Source organism: Lithobates pipiens, unplaced genomic scaffold (assembly GCF_037356315.1).
Source record: "Lithobates pipiens isolate NorthernLeopardFrog02 unplaced genomic scaffold, aLitPip1_a1.2 Scaffold_18, whole genome shotgun sequence".
Taxonomy (NCBI): Eukaryota; Metazoa; Chordata; class Amphibia; order Anura; family Ranidae; genus Lithobates; species Lithobates pipiens.
Genome location: NW_027507758.1, coordinates 16,479,286 through 16,500,357, shown reverse-complemented (window position 1 = coordinate 16,500,357; position 21,072 = coordinate 16,479,286). Strand labels below are relative to the sequence as shown.

Here is a 21,072-nt window from a genome sequence, read left to right as displayed (position 1 = left end):
TTGGGTCCCATTATCGTGCTCGATGGATGAGTCTACAGCCCATCCAGAGGATTTAAACCTAGGATCCACTTCATGTGTCTGATTTTGGGAGCGAGTTACTGACACAACAGTATCTGTTTTGGAATTAAGATTACTTTCGTACCCCTTAAAAGCATGGGTCATCTACCCATTCTCAGTGACCAAATGAAAACATCTATAATTCATGACACTATGTACAGCTTGATGGGTGTTCCATGACGTGGTGCCCTTAACCACTTCCGGACCACCCACTCAGCTGTTTAAAGAGGAGGATCGTTGTTTTGGCAGCAGCTAGCTGCCATAACCCCAGTATCCTCTTCTTCAGTGAGCTGTCCGGTTAAAGCTAAAAGTCCCCCCCCCCCGCCATGCTCCGGTGCCCTCCGCCGCTTATCGGTGTCTTTGGCAGCGGTGGAGCCAATCGGATCTTCACCCTTGCTGGGCATGCAGACGAGGGAGTAGAAGATGGCCCCCACCTGTCTCCATAACAATGCAGGGCGGAAGTGACGTCAAAATGTTGCGTCCGCCCACAGCTCATAAAGGGCTATTTTGAGTACATGAGTAGCGCCCGCATATGAAAACGTTGTTCAAAGCACACATGTGAGGTATCGCCGCGATCGGTAAAGCAAAAGCAATAATTCTAGCCCCAGACCTCCTCTGTAACTCAAAACATGCATTCACCTCTGGATCCTAGACTAAAGACCATGCGTTTTTATTCACCTTAGTAGAGCCCCTTGGATCTTAGGCTAATGATCATGTCCTCTCATTCACCTCTGTAGAGCTCCTTGGATCCTAGACTAATGACCACATTCTCTCATTCACCTCTTTAGAGCCCCTTGGATCCTAGACTAATGACCACATCTTCTCATTAACCTCTGTAAAGCCCTTTGGATCTTAGGCGAATGACCACATCCTCCCATTCACATCTGTAGAGCCCTCTGGATCCTAGACTAATGACCACATCCTCTCATTCACCTCTTTAGAGCCCCTTGGATCCTAGGCTAATGACCATGTCCCCTTATTCACCTCTAGAGAGCCCCTTGGATCCTAGACTAATGACCACATCCTCTCATTCACCTCTTTAGAGCCCCTTGGATCCTAGGCTAATGACCATGTTCTCTCATTCAGCTCTAGAGAGCTCCTTGGATCCTAGACTAATGACCACATCCTCTCATTCACCTCTTTAGAGCCCCTTGGATCCTAGGCTAATGACCATGTCCTCTCATTCACCTCTAGAGAGCTCCTTGGATCCTAGACTAATGACCACATCTTCTCATTAATCTTGGATCCTAGGCTAATGACCATGTCCTCTCATTCACCTCTAGAGAGCTCCTTGGATCCTAGACTAATGACCACTTCTTCTCATTAACCTCTGTAAAGCCCATTGAATCTTAAGCTAATGACCACATCCTCCCATTCACATCTGTAGAGCCCTCTGGATCCTAGACAAATGACCATGTCTTCCCATTCACCTCTGTAGAGCCCTCTGGATCTTAGGCTACTGACCATATCCTCTCATTCACCCATCACCTGGGCAGTAGCGGCTCTGCCATTTGACAGTTGAAAGACAGGGATCGGAGGTCAGGTTTAATCTCAATTTAAACATAAGTCTTGGTCGAAAGTATAGCCTAGACCTACCATCCAAAGGATATCCACGTGGATTCAGGAATCAATTTAAAGGCTAACCTAGATACTTGGCCAGATGGGCCACCAATGATCATGGTACCATAAAATCTTTGACAACCTGAGTGTAAAGTAATTGGATTGTTCTTCAAAAGATTCTGTTAATGGCTAATTGGTTTTGTGTGATGTGACCCTTTAACATTTACACAGACTTAATTTTCACTTCTTGTCACCATCTTGTGGCACCTATGGCCGACGGAGGTTGACAACAGCGTCTTGTATACGAAAAGAGAAGATTCAGCTTAAGGAAGGTAAAAAAACGCAATATGTACAACAACACAACAGCTGTATGAAGTGGCAATAGGGTACCTACGCTCTGTGTATCGGACGATGCGTGTGGCGGGGTCTCCAAGTCCAAAGGCGGTGATTGGTGTAACCTTGATCTCGTAACTCTGGGGAATCTTGAGATCGGTGAGCCGGTACCTCTGGAGGACTCCCTTCCTCATATCCTTTACCTCCACGGTTGCGGTGCTTGTACCCTTCGTGTTTGACTGAAATCGAAAGAAATGCGATCCTTGTTTTATTTACAGCAGAGGACATCACAATATAATCTGTATATTATTTTGTAAAAAAAAATTAAAAAAATGTTTAGTTATAGATACACATTGGGGGGAGAGTGCAAAATCTGGTGCGGCTGTGCATGGTAGCCAATCAGCTTCTAACTTCATCTTGTTCAATTAACCTTTGGCAAAAAAAAACCTGGAAGCTGATTGGTTTCTATGCAGAGCTGCACCAGATTTTGCACTCTCCAGTTTTAGTAAATCAACCCCATTAAGTCAATGAGGAAAGTGAAATTGGTAGTTTTTATAGGGATACCATTGAATTTAATTGGCTCCTGTGGGCGGGGCTTTTTTCTTTAGAGACTACCCACTTCCTAGTCACCCCCTTGTCTCCACCCCCTAACCCACCCCTGAGCACCGTCCCTTGGTTCTACCACCTACCAAACTCTTTTTAGGGAAACAGAAGTACAGTAAAACTTATTGGCGCCTCTATGTGCCTCTATGCCTGCTGGCCATAGTTCAAAGGTCATGCAGGGCATTATGGTTTAACCACTTGCTGTCCAGGACAATTTTATCATTTTTAACAAGCCCCCCATGTGAAAGCATTGGACAACTGAAGACAGGCCCTCTTTATGGGGACATCAGGGGTCTATTAGACCCCAATTGCCCCCTCCCCGTTCACTATTGCGGCTAATCAAGCACATATGATACTTGATTAGCTGCATCCTCAGCTACAGTATACCCGGGAAACGCCAGCTCCGAATCCGGAAGTGACGTACCACAAGACACTTTTGGGTCCATTAGTTCCAGAGGGGATCAGGAAACAGATGTTTACTGTAGTAGAAGTTTTGAGCTTGTTTTAACCCCTTGTACACAATGCTATTTATAAATGTACCTTGAAAGACAAAGGGTTAAAGCGATGGGCTGCTTTGTGGTGCAGGAATTTCCCCGATCCGCACAGCAACCAACAGCTTTCTGCAGGAGCACGGGGGGGGGGGGGGTGCCCTTTATTCTTAATGGCACCCCCATGCATCTATGAAACAAGGGTGCATTGGCAGCCACCAAAACACATGGTAACACAGAGTACCAAGTGGTTTGGTCTTTTTAAAAATCATGCTTGCAGTACTTTTTATGTGTTCCGGCACATCGGAGAAAAGCCCATTGCATTTAATGGGCTGACGAACCGCGTTGCGCGGGAACTTGCGTGCCTTATGGTGTGAACAAGCTCTTAGTGACTAGCAGGGAAGCGGGAATGGCCGCAGTCAAGCTTGACTTTTTGCCGGGGAAAAAAAAGTCTTGATTTGCATAAAACTTCATCTGCCATATCTGGAGCAGTTTCCAATGAACGATCTGGTCCTGAGAGGGATAAGTGCACTAAAAGTGTACTTATCTTTTACGTGTTTTTATTTCATATCCTTGCTTTGAAATTGGTTTGTGACAGATAATTTTCCTTATGTGGCGGCAGAACAAATAACGTTCTATACTTTATATGAGGGTTTTAGTTGTATTATTGTTTTTTTATATTACAGGTATTTATAGAGCGCTGACAATTTAGTGGAAATGATTACCATTCCATGTATTGATATTGCCGGGGGGAGAAGTTCTCTTCTTTGTCTTCAAAGGATCTCACTGTTTATGGCGCACAAAGTTTAGAAGAAATATTTTGTTCAAATTTTTTGCTATGTGACAGAAATAACTGCCCATTATACACCAAACGGAGTCATTAGGGGAACAGTAACATTGTAGCTGGAGAGAGAATTCCATTCTGTGCTACAGACTGACTCGTTATAGAAATTGTTTTTATTGGAGATTAGCAGGTTCATTCGCATGGAAATGGATACTTTGCTGAAAAAGTGAATTTTAAATCTGAACTTCAGCCTCCAGTTCACAAGCCAGTGAGTTTTTCAAATGATTGTGTATTTATACATTACATAATCCTGACCCTTGCGCTTATAAGGTTACCTACTCCTGACCCCTGCACTCAGTACATTACCCACATCTGACCCCTGAACTCAATATGTTACCCACTCCTTACCCCTGAACTATGCACATTACCCACTTCTGACCCCGGCACCCTGTACATTACACTCTCCTGACCTCTGCATTATGTACATTACACTCTCCTGACCTCTGCATTATGTACATTACACACTCCTGGCCCCTGCACTCTGCACATTAAATATTGCTGACCCTGAAACTATGTACTTTACACACCCCCGACTTCTGTACACTGTACATGACACACTCCCAACTACTGCATCATGCACATTACACACTCCCGACTACTACATTCTACATTATGTACATTACACACTCCCGACTACTACATTCTACATTACGTACATTACACACTCCCGACTAATACATTCTACATTATGTACATTACACACTCCCGACTGTTGCACTCTGTATGTTACCTACTTCTGCTCCCTGCATTATGTATGTTACACACACCTGACCCCTGCACTCTGCACATTAAATATTTCTGACAACGGAACTAGGTACTTTACACACCCCTGACTTATGAACACTGTACATTACACATTCCTGACCACTGCATTATGTACATTACACACTCCTGACCCTTGCATTCTGCATGTTACCCACTTCTAACCCCTGAACGTTGTATGTTACCCACTCCTGACCTCTGAATTCTGTACATTAAACTCTCCTGACTTCTGCATTATGCACATTACACACTCCTGACTCTTGCTCCCTGCATGTTACCCACTCCTGACCCCTAAATTATGTACATTAAACTCTCCGGACCCCTGCATCATGTACATCACACACTCCTGATTCTTGAATGCTGCATGTTACCCAATTCTGAACCCTGAACATTGTATGTTACTCACTCCTGACCCCCGAATTATGTACATTAAACTATCCTGATCCCTGTGCTCTGTACATTATACTTTGCTGACCCCTGAACTATGTACTTTACTTACCCATGACTTCTGCACACTGTACAGTACATAATGATCCCTGCAGTTTGTATATTATGTACCGTACACATATTTGACCCCTGTGCTTTGTACAAGTTTTAAACCCCTCCCACTGTTAGTGCAATGGTGTCACACCCTCATCTCTTTACAGCCCACTGTGCACACCACCTCCTTCTTCTCTGTGGTCTGCCTGTGGGCCGGGGGGGGGGGGGGGGGTCAATCTCGGGCCTTGGCCCCCTCCTGACCCCAAAACTGTGTATGCTACCCACTCCTGACCTACACTTTGTATTTTACCCAATCCCGACCCCTGCATTATGTACAATACACACTCCTGACCCCTGCACTCTGCATGTTTCCCACTCTTGACCCCCGCACTCTGTACATTAAACATCGCTGAACCCTGAACTATGTACTTTACCCACCCCTGACTTCTGCACACTATAGAGTACATAGTCCTGATCCCTGCATTTTGTACGTTATATACACATATTTGATCTCTGGGCTCTGTACAGGTTTTAAACTCCTACCACAGTTAGCACAATGTTGTCACACCCTAATCTATCCACAGTCCACTGTGCACACCACCTCCTTCTCTGCTGGCTGTCTGTTGGCTGGGGAGCAGAATCAAGCCCTGGCACATCCTGACCCTTGCACTATGTATGTTACCCACTTCTAACCCCTGCACTCTGCATGCTACCCACTCCTGACCTCTGCATTATGTACATTACCCACTCCTGACCTCTGCATTATGTACATTACCCACTCCTGACCACTGCACCTTGCATATTTCCCACCCTTGACCCCTGAACTCTGTATGTTACACACTCCTGAAACCTGCACTCTGTACATTAAACATTGCTGAACCTTGAAGTATGTACTTTATCCACCCTTGACCTCTGCATATTGTACAGTACATACTCCTGGCCCCTGCATTTTGGACGTTATCTACACATATTTGACCCCTGTGCTCTGCACATGTTTTAAACCTCTACCACTGTTGCGCAATGGTGTCACACCCTCATCTCTTTACAACCCACTGTGCACACCATCTCCTTCTTTTCTGCTGGCTGCCTGTGGGGTGGGGGGAAGGTTCAGGCCCTGGCTCCCATCTGACCCCTACACTTTGTATGCTACCCACTCCTGACCCCTACACTTTGTATGCTAAGTACTCCTGATCCCTGTACATTGCATGCTACCCACTCCTGACCCCTGCACTTTGTATGCTGCCCACTCCTGACCCATGTACTTTGTAAGCTACCCACTCCTGACCCCTCTACATTGTATGTCACATACTCCTGACCCTTACACTGTGTATGCTACCCACTCCTGACCCTTGCACTTTGTATGCTACCCACTCCTGACCCCTGTAGTTTGTATGCTACCAACTCCTGATCTCTGTACTTTGTATGCTATCCACTCCTGACACCTGCACGCTGTATGCTACCCACTCCTAACCCCTGCACTTTATATGCTACCCACTCCTGACCCCTGTACTTTGTAAGCTACCCACTCCTGACCCCTGTACTTTGTATACTACCCACTCCTGACCCCTGTACTTTGTAAGCTACCCACTCCTGACCCCTGCATTATGTACATTACACACTCCTGACCCCTGCATTATGTACATTACACACTCCTGACCCCTGCATTATGTACATTACACACTCCTGACCCCTGCATTATGTACATCACACACTCCTGACCCCTGCATTATGTACATCACACACTCCTGACCCCTGCATTATGTACATTACACACTCCTGACCCCGACCTAGATCTAGTTATTATTTAGCCGGCCAGTGGAGTTTAATTCATTCTCTGAACATTCATTTGATTTTCTGATAGGTAATGGGTGAGAGTTTATTTTTGACTGTAGTGATGAGGAAAATCAAAAGATAACTATGAAAAACTTTCACTGAACTAAAGAAACCCCTAGCTGTGATTGTGGAATTCGAAACACTGGCATGGCAACCAAATTAACTTTTTCATACAAACGTTGTCGGGTCAATAATGGTGCCATCGAATGTTCTGATGAACGATTACTTTTCAGAATTTCTATAGGTGTATGGGCCGGCTTTAGTCATTTAGCCCAAGCACTGACGGGCTCCGGCCTACAGCTGAAGAGGGCTCATTAAACTCACGCTGGTTTCCTCAATTACATCTTATTTAAAGCCTAAACTTTTGCAGCCGACCTATTTAATTTGCAGCTCTGTGTCAGATATTCGAAGGCTCCGCCACCCTCTCCTTAACACACTCTTACAACATAATAGCCTCGGGCGAGAAGGAACAAAATCAATAGCTTCCAATCAAAGTCATTTCACAGTTTAAACCTTGTTTCTGTAGGCGGCTTATTTATTGTGCCAAGTGTTTAGAAGTCAGAAATAATTGAGTTACATAGTAAAAGTGGTGGAAGAAATTGAAAAGAGTTTTTATGGGGTAGTAGCTTCTTCCCATAATTATTTTATAATAATGTTAAAGTTTATTTAATATAAGATTATTAATTTAATAATAATACTATATTTTATAATATTTTAAATATCATATAATATTACTTAAATATTACTATAATATTTATATAATATTGCTATTACCCGGTATATATACATATATATATATATATATATATATATATATATATATATATATATATATAATATTACTATTTTATTATAAATATTTCAAATATATATATATATATTTATATTATTACTATAATAATAGTATATATTAATAGTAAAACCATTAATGATTCTATAATATTCTTAATAATATTTTTATTTATTGTCTAAACACGTACTATACTATTATTATAGTAATTATATATATATACATATATATATATATATATATATATATATATATATATATATATATATAAATGTATTTAATATAATATTATTAATATAATAATAATACTATAATATTATATAATATTGCAAATAGCATATAACATATTATTATTACTATAAAAAAAAAAAATATATATATATATATATATATATATATATAATAGTAATAATAATAATAATAATATATTATATGATATTTACAATATTATAAAACATTATAGAATTATTATATTAATAATATTATATCAAGTAAGCTTTTACATATATATATATATATATATATATATATATATATATACTTGCTTACTTGATTATTATGTAAAAGTATATATATATATATATATATATATATATATATATATATATATATATATATATATATATGTATATATATATATATATATATATATATATATATACATATATTAAAAAAATATTATAAATTAAATTAAAATATTATAAATAAAAATTAAATAGATATTATAAATAAATAATAATAATAAACAAAAATATATATATATATATTTAGAATATATAGAGTAGACAATTATATACTATAATTAGTAGAAAAAGGAGCAGAAGGCGTGGCAGAGGGTGGGAGCTGCCCAACATGTCATGTTAACAGGCAGGTGGTTGGTTGCTAGGACCGCCCCACATCCTAGCACCAAATCACTGGCTTGATAACTAGAAAAGTTGGGCAGCTCCCACCCTCTGCCGGGACATGCCGCGCCTTCTACCTTCCACCTGCTGGAAAGGATGAATACCGTGCCAGGAGCGGGGGAAGGAGAATACCACCTGGGAGAGGACAACCAGGCTGCTAAATAAATGGTGAGCGGTCCAGATAGGACTGTCATTCAGTCAGTGTATGGACAGGGGTCCGTCATTTAGTGGTGGCCGGCCTATGGTATCTGGGACCCTAACCCTCACCTCTTTAACTGTTCTGCAATAAAAAATTTAAATGACAAAAGTGACTGGCGCCCAATATCCTTTCTCTCTCATTTTAGCAATAGACTTAGCCTGGGGAAGGGGGGGGGGGTAAATGCTAGCCACCCCTTGCCTCTGGGGGGTGCTATCCTGCCTACGGAGTGTCAGAGGTGTGCTACATATACAATATCAGTGAATCCCGACTCCCTTCCAATCTCACATTCATGTGTTCTGCAATCTGTTGCGATAATGATGGCCGCCTCACGCGTTCCTGCAGACCCTTATGGCGCAGTGTTCGCTCTCCGAGCGCGCTCGCAGATGGCGGAGTCTTCAAACACGGGACTAATGAGGCAACAAAACTCTGCAACGTTTCAATTAGAACGGCGTGTTAATGAGCAATCCTCCGCGGGGTTAAAACCCCCGCCGGGAACGTGCCAGTCTAACTGTTATCTGGCTTCGTCTGGCAATTATTTTTATATATATAATCGAAATAATTTGGCCTGCTGCCTCATCATTGGAATCCTCACAAAAGGAAACCCAACTACGATTATCAACTTTTGCTGCAGCCAATGAGATCTTAGGAATGAATGTGTCAGGATACAGAAGAGTGCATTACGGTAAAAAAAAAAAGCCTCCTGCTTTTAGAACCACTTCAATTTTTCTTTCCTTTTTTTTTTTTAATCTTTATTTCTCATGCAATCGTCAGTGCAGAATTTCTCGATGGCATTCAATAAAACAATTCCTGGCATGTAAGTTAATGGCAGTCTACAGCTATCCTTTGCTCCGCGAATCGCAGCCACGGCACAGTAATGGCTGCCCCCCCCCATGACCCACCTTAAAGGGTGTATTATCTGCTCAGAAAAGGAAGCTTTTCATGCTGGAAGCGAGACAGCGGCTGATTGATCCCGTAGCGCAGTGCGCGGAGTATGACGCGCTCTTTGTGTCCGCTTGTAAGAGGCTCCATACATCCAGCCATATCTCTTCCATTATCCTTTCAAGGTGGCTTTAATGAAATGACGGCACGGCGGCTGGCTGCACTCCGATACAAACACGCGCCGCGCTCCGTATAGAAAGGATATTAAAGCCGCTCTGCGTAGCCGGGAGATCGCATTGTGGATTCATTTATTACCCACGCCGCTTGATAAAACGTGGCCACTCCGTGTATAGAGTGAGGGATGGACGAAGGGCCTCCGGGAAAGGTCAAACTCTAGAACCCTTGAAATGGTTCTACGGGCCTCGGGGGGAACCCCCTACTAAAAATTAGAAATCTACAACTCATGATACATTAGTGTGATGGTCGGTGGGAAGAATGGTCCTTACACTTGTGGTCATTGGGAAGAATCACCTCCTTACAGATAGCTAAAAAGATCAATGGTGTGAGTGGGAACTTATCTGAGAGGCAGAAATTGCCCAATGCTGAAGGAACCCCTACAACCTCTGGAGGAACCCTGGTTTAGAATCACTGCTCTAACGTATACGCGGCTCCGGCTTTACAATGCAAAATCCCACCGCTATCCAGAAACAAAAACCAACGCGGGTCCGAGACGAAGAGCGCAAATCCCAGCTTTGCTTTCACGGGATGGCCCATTGCTCTTCGGAGTTCATTAAAGAGGACCCGCCACCAGATTCAAAAATTTGCAGGCAACGGCTAAAAAAAAAAAAATCAAGAGTTATAATCGCTCGCTTGCGGAGTTTTTCCTCCTTTCCATTTCCTTGGCTTTCGACCTTTGCTGAGGAATTCGATCTCTCCAGGAAGAGTCCACATCCGATTATTATTATTATTATTATTATAGTACAGGATTTATATAACGCCAACAGTTTGCGCAGCGCTTTACAATGTTAGGGCAGACAGTACAGTTACAATTCGGAGGAATCCAGAACGAAAAAAAACGACGCTCCAGGCGAGTAAATCGAGTGCGATCCGGATATGCTGGGTGCGAGCCACGGCCCGCTAACCGGAAAAGTAGAAAAAGGCTGCACACCACCGGAAACAATCAAACGTGGTCACTAAGCCACAAGGCCATGAGAGGTGACACGTTTCACACTATCAATAATGTTTAACCACTTCAGCCCCGGAAGAATTTGCCCCCTTCCTGACCAGATCGCTTTTTGCGATTCGGCACTGCGCCGCTTGAACTGACAATTGCGATGCTGCACCCAAACAAAATTGACGTCCTTTATTCCGCACAAATAGAGCTTTCTTTTGGTGGTATATGATCACCCCTGCGTTTTTTATTTTTTGCGCGCTAAACAAAAAAAAGAACGACAATTTTGAAAAAAAATAAAAATAAAACACATTCTTTTTTTACTTTTTGCTGTAATAAATATCCCCCAAAAAGATATAAAAAAATATTTTTTCCTCAGTTTAGGCCGATACGTTTTTTTCTACATATTTTTGGTTAAAAAAAAAATCGCAATAAGCGATTATTGAATGGTTTGCGCAAAAGTTATAGCGTCTACAAAATAGCTGATAGTTTTATGGCATTTTTATTAATAATTAAAAAAAAAATTAAAATGGCGGCGATCAACGATTTTTATTGTGACTGCGACATTATGGCGGACACATCGGACATTTTTAACACATTTTTGGGCCCAATGTTTATACAGTAATCAGCGCTATACAAATGCAGTGATTCCTGTGTAAATGACACTGGCAGTGAAGGGGTTAACCACTAGGTGGCAGTGTAGGGGTTAAGTGTGTCCTAGAGGCGTGTTGCTAACTGTGGGGGGGGGGGGGCGTGGCTGTGTTTTACACATCACTGATCTCTGCTCCAATCACAGGGAGCAGAGATCAGTGACACTGTTGCTAGGCAGAACGGGGAGATGCGTGTTTACATCAGCATCTCCCCGTTCTTCCTCTCTGTGAGGCGATCGAGTCCGCGGGACCCGCGACCCGACTCATGAAGCTTCCCGCGGGAGCGCGCCCCCGCCACCTCTTATAGGGCAACATACAGATACGTGATTCTGCCTGTACGTGCCCTTCTGCCGACGTATATCGGCGTGAGGCGGTCGGGAAGCAGTTAAAGAAGCACGATTGACAGCGTGAAACGCGTCACCTCTCCTGGTCCTGTGTCTTAAGCCTCCTACACACAATCAGACTTTCCGACAGGAAATGTGCAATATCAGGCTGTTGGCAGTAAATGCGACCGTTTGTAGGCTCCATACGACAACTGGACTTTCCGTGGACAAATGTTGGATGGCAGGTTTTAAAATTTTCCGCGGACATATGTCTGTTGTTGGATTTTCCGAGCGTGTGTACACAAGTCCGCCGGACAAAAGTCCGAAGTACAAACACGCATTCTCGGAAGCAAGGACGACCCGGAAGCGGTCGGTCTTGTAAACGAGCGTTTGCAATGGAGAATTAACATTGGTGACGCGGCAAATTATGAAATCTGGAAATGCAGCGCACAATTCTCTTCTTCTTTAACCACTTGCCGACCGCCGCACGCCGATGTACGTCGGCAGAATGGCACAGGCAGGCATAAGGGCTTACATGTACGTCCTTGCCTGCCCCCGCCGGGTGCCTGCGGCGGTCGGTATTCGTTCGGGAGCGATCCCGGACGAGGGGACGGCCATTCATTCATGGCCACCCCCTCGCGATCGCTCCCGGCGAATGAAAATGTCCGGTGACATCACTTCCTCTCCTGTAATGTAAACACAGGAGAGGAAGTGATGTATTCTCTCCTCCGTGTCGGTAGTTTTCGTTCCGGCACCGAGGAGAGAGCATCGGTGAGTTGCACAAGCACTACACTACACAGTAGAACATGCCAGGCACACTCACACCCCCCCTTTACCCCCCGATCACCCCCCAATTACCCCTGCCCCCCCAGTCACAGTGACACCAATTGCTTTTTTTTTTTTTTTGCATTGTTGTCATTTGTGACTGTAATAACTGTTAGGGCAGTTAGGGTTAGCCCCCTTTAGTTCTAATGTGCCCCCCTAACCCCCCCCAATAAAGGTTTAACCCCGTGATCACCCCCCGTCGCCAGTGTCACTAAGGCTGGGTTCACATTGCAGCGGTTTATGAGAACGAATGTGATTCGCACCGCACTGCAGTGCAAATCACATCCGATCTCTGTGCGATTCGAGTTCAGCCATTCGCCGCACCCGCCACACCCGCCGCACCCGCCGCAAATTCGCACGGGACCCTTTTTTTGGCCCGCAGCAGAATCGGATCGCATGGGTGTTCACACCATGCGATCCGAGTTTGCAGATCGCACTGCGATATGCGAACTGATCTGGGGGTGTCAGTAACATTTCACTGACACTCCCAGCAGTTCGCATAGGGCAGTGTGAACTGCCGCCGGGAGGCATGCGATGCGGGAACCCGCCGCGGATTCGTGGCGTTTCCGCATCGCTCCAGTGTGAACCCAGCCTAATAAGCGATCATTTTTCTGATCGCCGTATTAGTGTCACAGGTGACGCTAGTTAGGCAGGTAGGTATTTAGGTTCGCCGCAGCTTTTTATAGCGCCAGGGACCCCCATATACTACCGCATAAAGCCCCCTGATTGCCCCCTAGTTAACCCTTTCACCAGTGATCACCATATAACTGTTACAGGTGACGCTGGTTGGTTAGTTATTTTTTTATAGTTTCAGGGCACCCGCCATTTATTACCTAATAAAGGTTTAACCCCCTGATCACCCGGCGGGTGTCATTTGTGACTGTAATAACTGTTAGGGCAGTTAGGGTTAGCCCCCTTTAGTTCTAAGGTACCCCCCTAACCCCCCCAATAAAGGTTTAACCCCGTGATCACCCCCCGTCGCCAGTGTCACTAAGGCTGGGTTCACATTGCAGCGGTTTATGAGAACGGATGTGATTCGCACCGCACTGCAGTGCAAATCACATCCGATCTCTGTGCGATTCGAGTTCAGCCATACAGATAGTATGGCTGAATTCGTGTCGCACCCGCCGCAAACTCGCACGGGACCCTTTTTTTGGTCCGCAGCAGAATCGGATCGCATGGGTGTTCACACCATGCGATCCGAGTTTGCAGATCGCACTGCGATATGTGAACTGATCTGGGGGTGTCATTAACATTTCACTGACACTCCCAGCAGTTCGCATAGGGCAGTGTGAACTGCCGCCGGGAGGCATACGATGCGGGAACCCGCCGCGGATTCGTGGCGTTCCCGCATCGCTCCAGTGTGAACCCAGCCTAATAAGCGATCGTTTTTCTGATCGCTGTATTAGTGTCACAGGTGACGCTAGTTAGGCAGGTAGGTATTTAGGTTCGCCGCAGCTTTTTATAGCGCCAGGGACCCCCATATACTACCGCATAAAGCCCCCTGATTGCCCCCTAGTTAACCCTTTCACCAGTGATCACCATATAACTGTTACAGGTGACGCTGATTGGTTAGTTATTTTTTTTTATAGTTTCAGGGCACCCGCCATTTATTACCTAGTCTCACTAGTGTACCCCTAAATTTAGGGGTGTCTACTTTCCAAAATGGGGTCATTTGGGGGGGGTTTGTGCCATCTTGGCATTTTATGGCCTTCAAAACTGTAACGCCCTTAGAAAGCCTGAAGGCGGTGCTTGGTTTTCGGGGCCCCGTACGCGGCTAGGCTCCCAAAAAGTCCCACATATGTGGTATCCCCGTACTCAGGAGAAGCAGCAGAATTTATTTTGGGGTGTCATTTCACATATGCCCATGGCATGTGTGAGCAATATATCATTTAGTGACAACTTTGTGTAAAAAAAAAAAAAAAAAAAAAATTTTTTGTCATTATTCAATCGCTTGAGGCAAAAAAATAAAACATTCAATGGGCTCAACATGCCACTTATCAATTTCCTCAGGGTGTCTACTTTCCAAAATGGGGTCATTTGGGGGGGTTTTGTACTGCCCTGCCATTTTAGCACCTCAAGAAATGAGATAGGCAGTCGTAAACTAAAAGCTGCGTAAATTCCAGAAAACGTACCTTAGTTTGTAGATGTGACAACTTTTGCGCAAACCAATAAATATACAATTATTGACTTTTTTTTTACCAAAGACATGTGGCTGAATACATTTTGGCCTAAATGTATGACTAAAATTGAGTTTATTGGATTTTCCTAATAACAAAAAGTAGAAAATATCATTTTTTTTCAAAATTTGCGGTCTTTTTACGTTTATATCGCAAAAAATAAAAATCGCAGAGGCAATCAAATACCATCAAAAGAAAGCTCTATTTGTGGGAAGAAAAGGACGCAAATTTTGTTTGGGTACAACATTGCATGACCGCGCAATTACCAGTTAAAGCAGCGCAGTGCCAAATTGTAAAAAGACCTCTGGTCATTTACCAGCAAAATGGTCCGGTCTGAAGGTGGTTAATGGGATAATAATGAAGCTGCTTTGCTGGTGATACTGATGGAGTTATTGCAAACTAATTTCCAAAGGCTTTTTTTTTCTAGTGATATCAGGAATAATATTATTATGCTTTTAATTTTTTATTACCACAACACCATTATCCCGGAGTTTTTAAGATCAAAGATACAACTATGTTGGTGTCCCTTGTTAATTTTACATTGTCATTTTTTTAAATGTAACTGCCACTCCCAAACTGTCATTGGAAGTAAAACACACAGCCAAGTATTATTCTACACAATTTTTTTTATTGTGCATTAAAAAAAGAAAACAAATAAAATTAGACATGATATCTGCCAATAGAACTTAACCAAAAAGTACATTCTATGCATCCAAAAATATAGAAAATATACCAAATCAAATCATTATTATTTAACTAAAAATATGTCAAAGCAATAACTCCAAGGCCAATAATAAATAACACGTTATCTCTTCCGATTCCGCAACATGGCTGGTTGACGAACGAAAATCGTGAAATGGAAAGTGCGAAATGAAAAGCGCGAATCAACACTCACCAAACTTCTACTAACACGAAATTAGCAGAAGGAGCCCAAAGGGTGGTGCTAAAGAGCTGAAAAACAACATAGTACGTCACTACGTCCGTAATTGTTGGCCAACAATTGTGTGGCCGTGTGTATGCAAGACAACTTTGGGCCAACGCCCTTCCGACAAAATCCCAGAGTTTTGTTGGCCAACAATCCGATCGTGTGTACGAGGCTTTAGTCTTGGTGACTGTCATTGACTTTTTTGTTGGAACGATAAACTACTTTAGATCGTTTCTGCTGGCGTGCGGCCTTTTCTACTTTTCCTCACAATACAATTCAATACAGGAGGAATCAGAGGGCCCTGCTTGTTAGAGCTTTACAATCTAGAAGGGAGGGTCAAGTGATACAAAAGGGTAAAAAAACTGTGGAGGAATGATCTAATGAAGACAATTAAAGTACAGATGTTAGGTGGAGGCAGGATAGGCTTCTCTGAAGAGAAAAGTTTTCAGGGATCGCCTAAAAGTGGATAGATTTGGAGACAGTCTTGACAGATTGGGGTAGGGAATTCCAGAGGATGGGAGAGGCTCGGGAGAATTCCTAGGGAGGCGAGCATGGGAGGAGGTGACGAGGGAACTAGAGAGCAAGAGGTCTTGGGAGGAAGGAAGAGAACGATTTGGTTGGTATTTTGGGACTAGGCTAGTGATGTAGCTGGGGGCAGAGTTGAGGGTGGCTTTATAAGTTATCATTAGTATTTTGAATTTAATTTGTTGGGTGAATGGCAGCCAATGGAGGGATTGGCAGAGAGGGGTAGCAGACACTGGGCGGTTTGTAAGGTGGATGAGTCCGGCAGCAGCATTCATAATGGACTGAAGGGGGGATAGTCCATTTAAAGGTAAGCCAATGAGGAGGGAGTTGCAGTAGTCGAGGCGAGAGATAACCAGGGAGTGAATCAGGAGCTTTGGGGTCTTCATTGGTTAGGAAGAGACGTAGTTAGGAGATGTTGCAGAGGTTGAGGCGGCAAGCTTTGGAAAGGGATTGGATGTGGGGTCAAAAGTAAGAGTTCAGAATCCAGGATAACACCTAACACCCTGGCATGTGGGGATGGGTGGATGGTTGTGCCATTGCTCTTGACCAAACTTTCTAAGCAAAGGCGCCAGTTTATTGTCCTTCAGACTTCAGGGAGGTTGGAATTGTAGCCAGCAGAAGTGGAGGTATTCCTGTCATCAGCGGGAGTAAACATCGTCACATTTGGTATTAAGGGGAGGAATAGTGCTCCATCGTTGGCATCATAGGAATAAATAGTGCCCTATTATTAGTGTCTTTGGGAGAAATGATGCCCCATTGTTGGTGTCAGTTGGCAGAATAGGGTTTCATATCAGTGTGAGGAATAGTGCCCCCCAAGGGCCAGATAAAGGCAAGCAAAGAGCCGCATCTGGCCCCCAGGCCACAGTTTCGAGACCACTGCTCTTGGCGGAGAAGTCAGGGGAAGAGGCGCGTCGGGGAGGAAAGCTCAGTATGAGTTCGGTATGAGCTCGATATGAGTTCGGTATGAGCTCGGTATGAGCTCGGTATGAGCTCGGTATGAGTTCGGTATGAGCTCGGTATGAGTTCGGTATGAGTTCGGTATGAGTTCGGTATGAGCTCGGTATGAGTTCGGTATGAGTTCGGTATGAGTTCGGTATGAGTTCGGTATGAGCTCGGTATGAGTTCGGTATGAGCTCGGTATGAGTTCGGTATGAGTTCGGTATGAGCTCGGTATGAGCTCGGTATGAGCTCGGTATGAGCTCGGTATGAGTTCGGTATGAGTTCGGTATGAGCTCGGTATGAGCTCGGTATGAGTTCGGTATGAGTTCGGTATGAGCTCGGTATGAGCTCGGTATGAGCTCGGTATGAGTTCGGTATGAGTTCGGTATGAGCTCGGTATGAGCTCGGTATGAGCTCGGTATGAGTTCGGTATGAGTTCGGTATGAGCTCGGTATGAGCTCGGTATGAGTTCGGTATGAGTTCGGTATGAGTTCGGTATGAGTTCGGTATGAGCTCGGTATGAGTTCGGTATGAGTTCGGTATGAGTTCGGTATGAGCTCGGTATGAGTTCGGTATGAGTTCGGTATGAGTTCGGTATGAGTTCGGTATGAGTTCGGTATGAGCTCGGTATGAGTTCGGTATGAGTTCGGTATGAGCTCGGTATGAGCTCGGTATGAGCTCGGTATGAGTTCGGTATGAGTTCGGTATGAGTTCGGTATGAGCTCGGTATGAGCTCGGTATGAGTTCGGTATGAGTTCGGTATGAGCTCGGTATGAGCTCGGTATGAGCTCGGTATGAGTTCGGTATGAGTTCGGTATGAGCTCGGTATGAGCTCGGTATGAGCTCGGTATGAGTTCGGTATGAGTTCGGTATGAGCTCGGTATGAGCTCGGTATGAGTTCGGTATGAGTTCGGTATGAGTTCGGTATGAGTTCGGTATGAGCTCGGTATGAGTTCGGTATGAGTTCGGTATGAGTTCGGTATGAGCTCGGTATGAGTTCGGTATGAGTTCGGTATGAGTTCGGTATGAGTTCGGTATGAGTTCGGTATGAGCTCGGTATGAGCTCGGTATGAGTTCGGTATGAGCTCGGTATGAGTTCGGTATGAGCTCGGTATGAGTTCGGTATGAGTTCGGTATGAGTTCGGTATGAGTTCGGTATGAGCTCGGTATGAGTTCGGTATGAGCTCGGTATGAGTTCGGTATGAGTTCGGTATGAGTTCGGTATGAGCTCGGTATGAGTTCGGTATGAGCTCGGTATGAGTTCGGTATGAGTTCGGTATGAGTTCGGTATGAGTTCGGTATGAGCTCGGTATGAGTTCGGTATGAGTTCGGTATGAGTTCGGTATGAGTTCGGTATGAGCTCGGTATGAGTTCGGTATGAGCTCGGTATGAGTTCGGTATGAGTTCGGTATGAGCTCGGTATGAGTTCGGTATGAGTTCGGTATGAGCTCGGTATGAGTTCGGTATGAGTTCGGTATGAGTTCGGTATGAGTTCGGTATGAGTTCGGTATGAGCTCGGTATCAGCTCGGTATCAGCTCGGTATCAGCTCGGTATCAGCTCGGTTTTGGACAAGTTGAGTTAGAGGAAGTGGTGTGACATCCATACAGATATGTCTGTTAGTGATGAGTGAGGAGACCGATGGAGTGAGCTGAGGGGTGGAGAGATAGATTTGGGTTTCATCAGCGTAGAAATGATATTGGAAAAATATGAGCTGACCCAGGGAGGAGGTGCAGATTGAAAATAGGAGAGGTCCAAGAACAGAACCTTGGGGGACCCCAACGGGGACCCCAACAGAGAAAGGAAGAGTAGAGGAGGAAGTAGAATTGTAGGTCCAATTCACACCTGAGGGGTTTTTTGTAGCTCTAAGGTGCTCAGGGAGAAAAAAAAAATCTGATTCTCTATGGAGGCGCGGGTCACATTTCCACTGCAAGTCACCTGAAGCCAAAGGCCTGAAGCTCACAAAACTTTTGGAGCTACTTTTGTAGCTTGCTTTGGGCAGATTTGTGTGTTTTTCAAGAGTTATTTTCTCCATAGAAAAGCATTGAAATGTGGGTTTTGTTGAAAGTTTTTGTGTGTTTTTCTACTCAAATGCAATAATAAAAAAATAAAAAAATATGAAAAAATAAATATTAAATAAAACAAAAAAAATAATAATGATAAATAAATATATTAATTAAATCCTAACTCTAACAAAAAAAAAAAAATAACAATAAAAATAAATACATTAAATAAATTAACCCCTAACTCTAACCAAAATAAATTAATAAATAATAATAGTAAATAAAAATTAATTAATTAATACCAAACCTTAACCCTAACCCCTAGCTTTAACCCCAACCTGTAATACTAGCCTCTGACTCTACTCTAAACCCAAACCTAACCCCTAAATTAAAATAAATACATAAAATAATATATATATATATTTTATAAATAAATAATAAGCATATATAAATATTATATAATAATAAATAATATATAAATTAATTAATTAACCCCTAACCCTAAAAAAAAAGCAGTTCAAAAATGAATATTAAATTAAAAAAAATAATAATGATAAATAAATATATTAATTAAATCCTAACTCTAACAAAAAAAAAAATAATAATAAAAATAAATACATTAAATAAATTAACCCTAACCCCTAGCTTTAACCCCAACCTGTAATATTAACCTCTGACTCTACTCTAAACCCAAACCTAACCCCTAAATTTAAATATATACATAAAATAATATATATTTTTTATAAATAAATAATAAGCATATATAAATATTATATAATAATAAATAATATATAAATTAATTAATTAACCCCTAACCCTAAAAAAAAAAAAAGCAGTTAAAAAATGAATAAATATTAAATAAAAAAATAATAATAATGATAAATAAATATATTAATTAAATCCTAACTAACAAAAAAATAATAATAATAAAAATAAATACATTAAATAAATTAACCCCTAACTCTAACCAAAATAAATTAATAAATAATAATAGTAAATACAATTAATTAATTAACACCAAACCTTAACCCTAACCCCTAGCTTTAATCCCAACCTGTAATATTAACCTCTGACTCTACTCTAAACCCAAACCTAACCCCTAAATTAAAATATATACATAAAATAATATATTTTTTTTATAAATAAATAATAAGCATATATAAATATTATATAATAATAAATAATATATAAATGAATTAATTAACCCCAACCCTAAAAAAAAGCAGTTCAAAAATGAATAAATATTAAATAAAAAAATAATAATAATGATAATTAAATATATTAATTAAATCCTAACTCTAACAAAAAAAATAATAATAATAAAAATAAATATATTAAATAAATGAACCCCTAACTCTAACCAAAATAAATTAATAAATAATAATAGTAAATAAAATTAATTAATTAATACCAAACCTTAACCCTAACCCCTAGCTTTAACCCCAACCTGTAATACTAACCTCTGACTCTACTCTAAACCCAAACCTAACCCCTAAATTAAAATAAATACATAAAATAATATATATTTTTTATAAATAAATAATAAGCATATATAAATATTATATAATAATAAATAATAAATAATATATAAATTAATTAATTAACCCCTAACCCTAAAAAAAAAAGCAGTTAAAGTGAATAAATAAAATACCGGTAATTTAACCCCTAACTCTAACCACAATAAATTAATAAATAATAATAACAAATAAAATAAATTAATTAATCCCTAACTCCTAGCTCCAACCCTAACCTCTAAGCCCTTGTACACACGGTCGGACATTCCGATGGAAAATGTCCGATCGG

At 42.1% G+C, this 21,072-nt stretch overlaps 1 protein-coding gene across 1 annotated transcript in view; it reads right to left on the bottom strand.

The window, feature by feature from the left end:
• The window catches only part of MDGA1 (MAM domain containing glycosylphosphatidylinositol anchor 1), a 487,363-nt gene that overhangs the window by 127,512 nt on the left and 338,779 nt on the right, over window positions 1-21,072 (bottom strand). Inside the window, exon 11 of the mRNA XM_077485391.1 lies at window positions 2,012-2,189. Within this exon, the coding sequence (XP_077341517.1) occupies window positions 2,012-2,189 (178 nt within the window). The remainder of the gene's footprint in view (window positions 1-2,011; window positions 2,190-21,072) is intronic.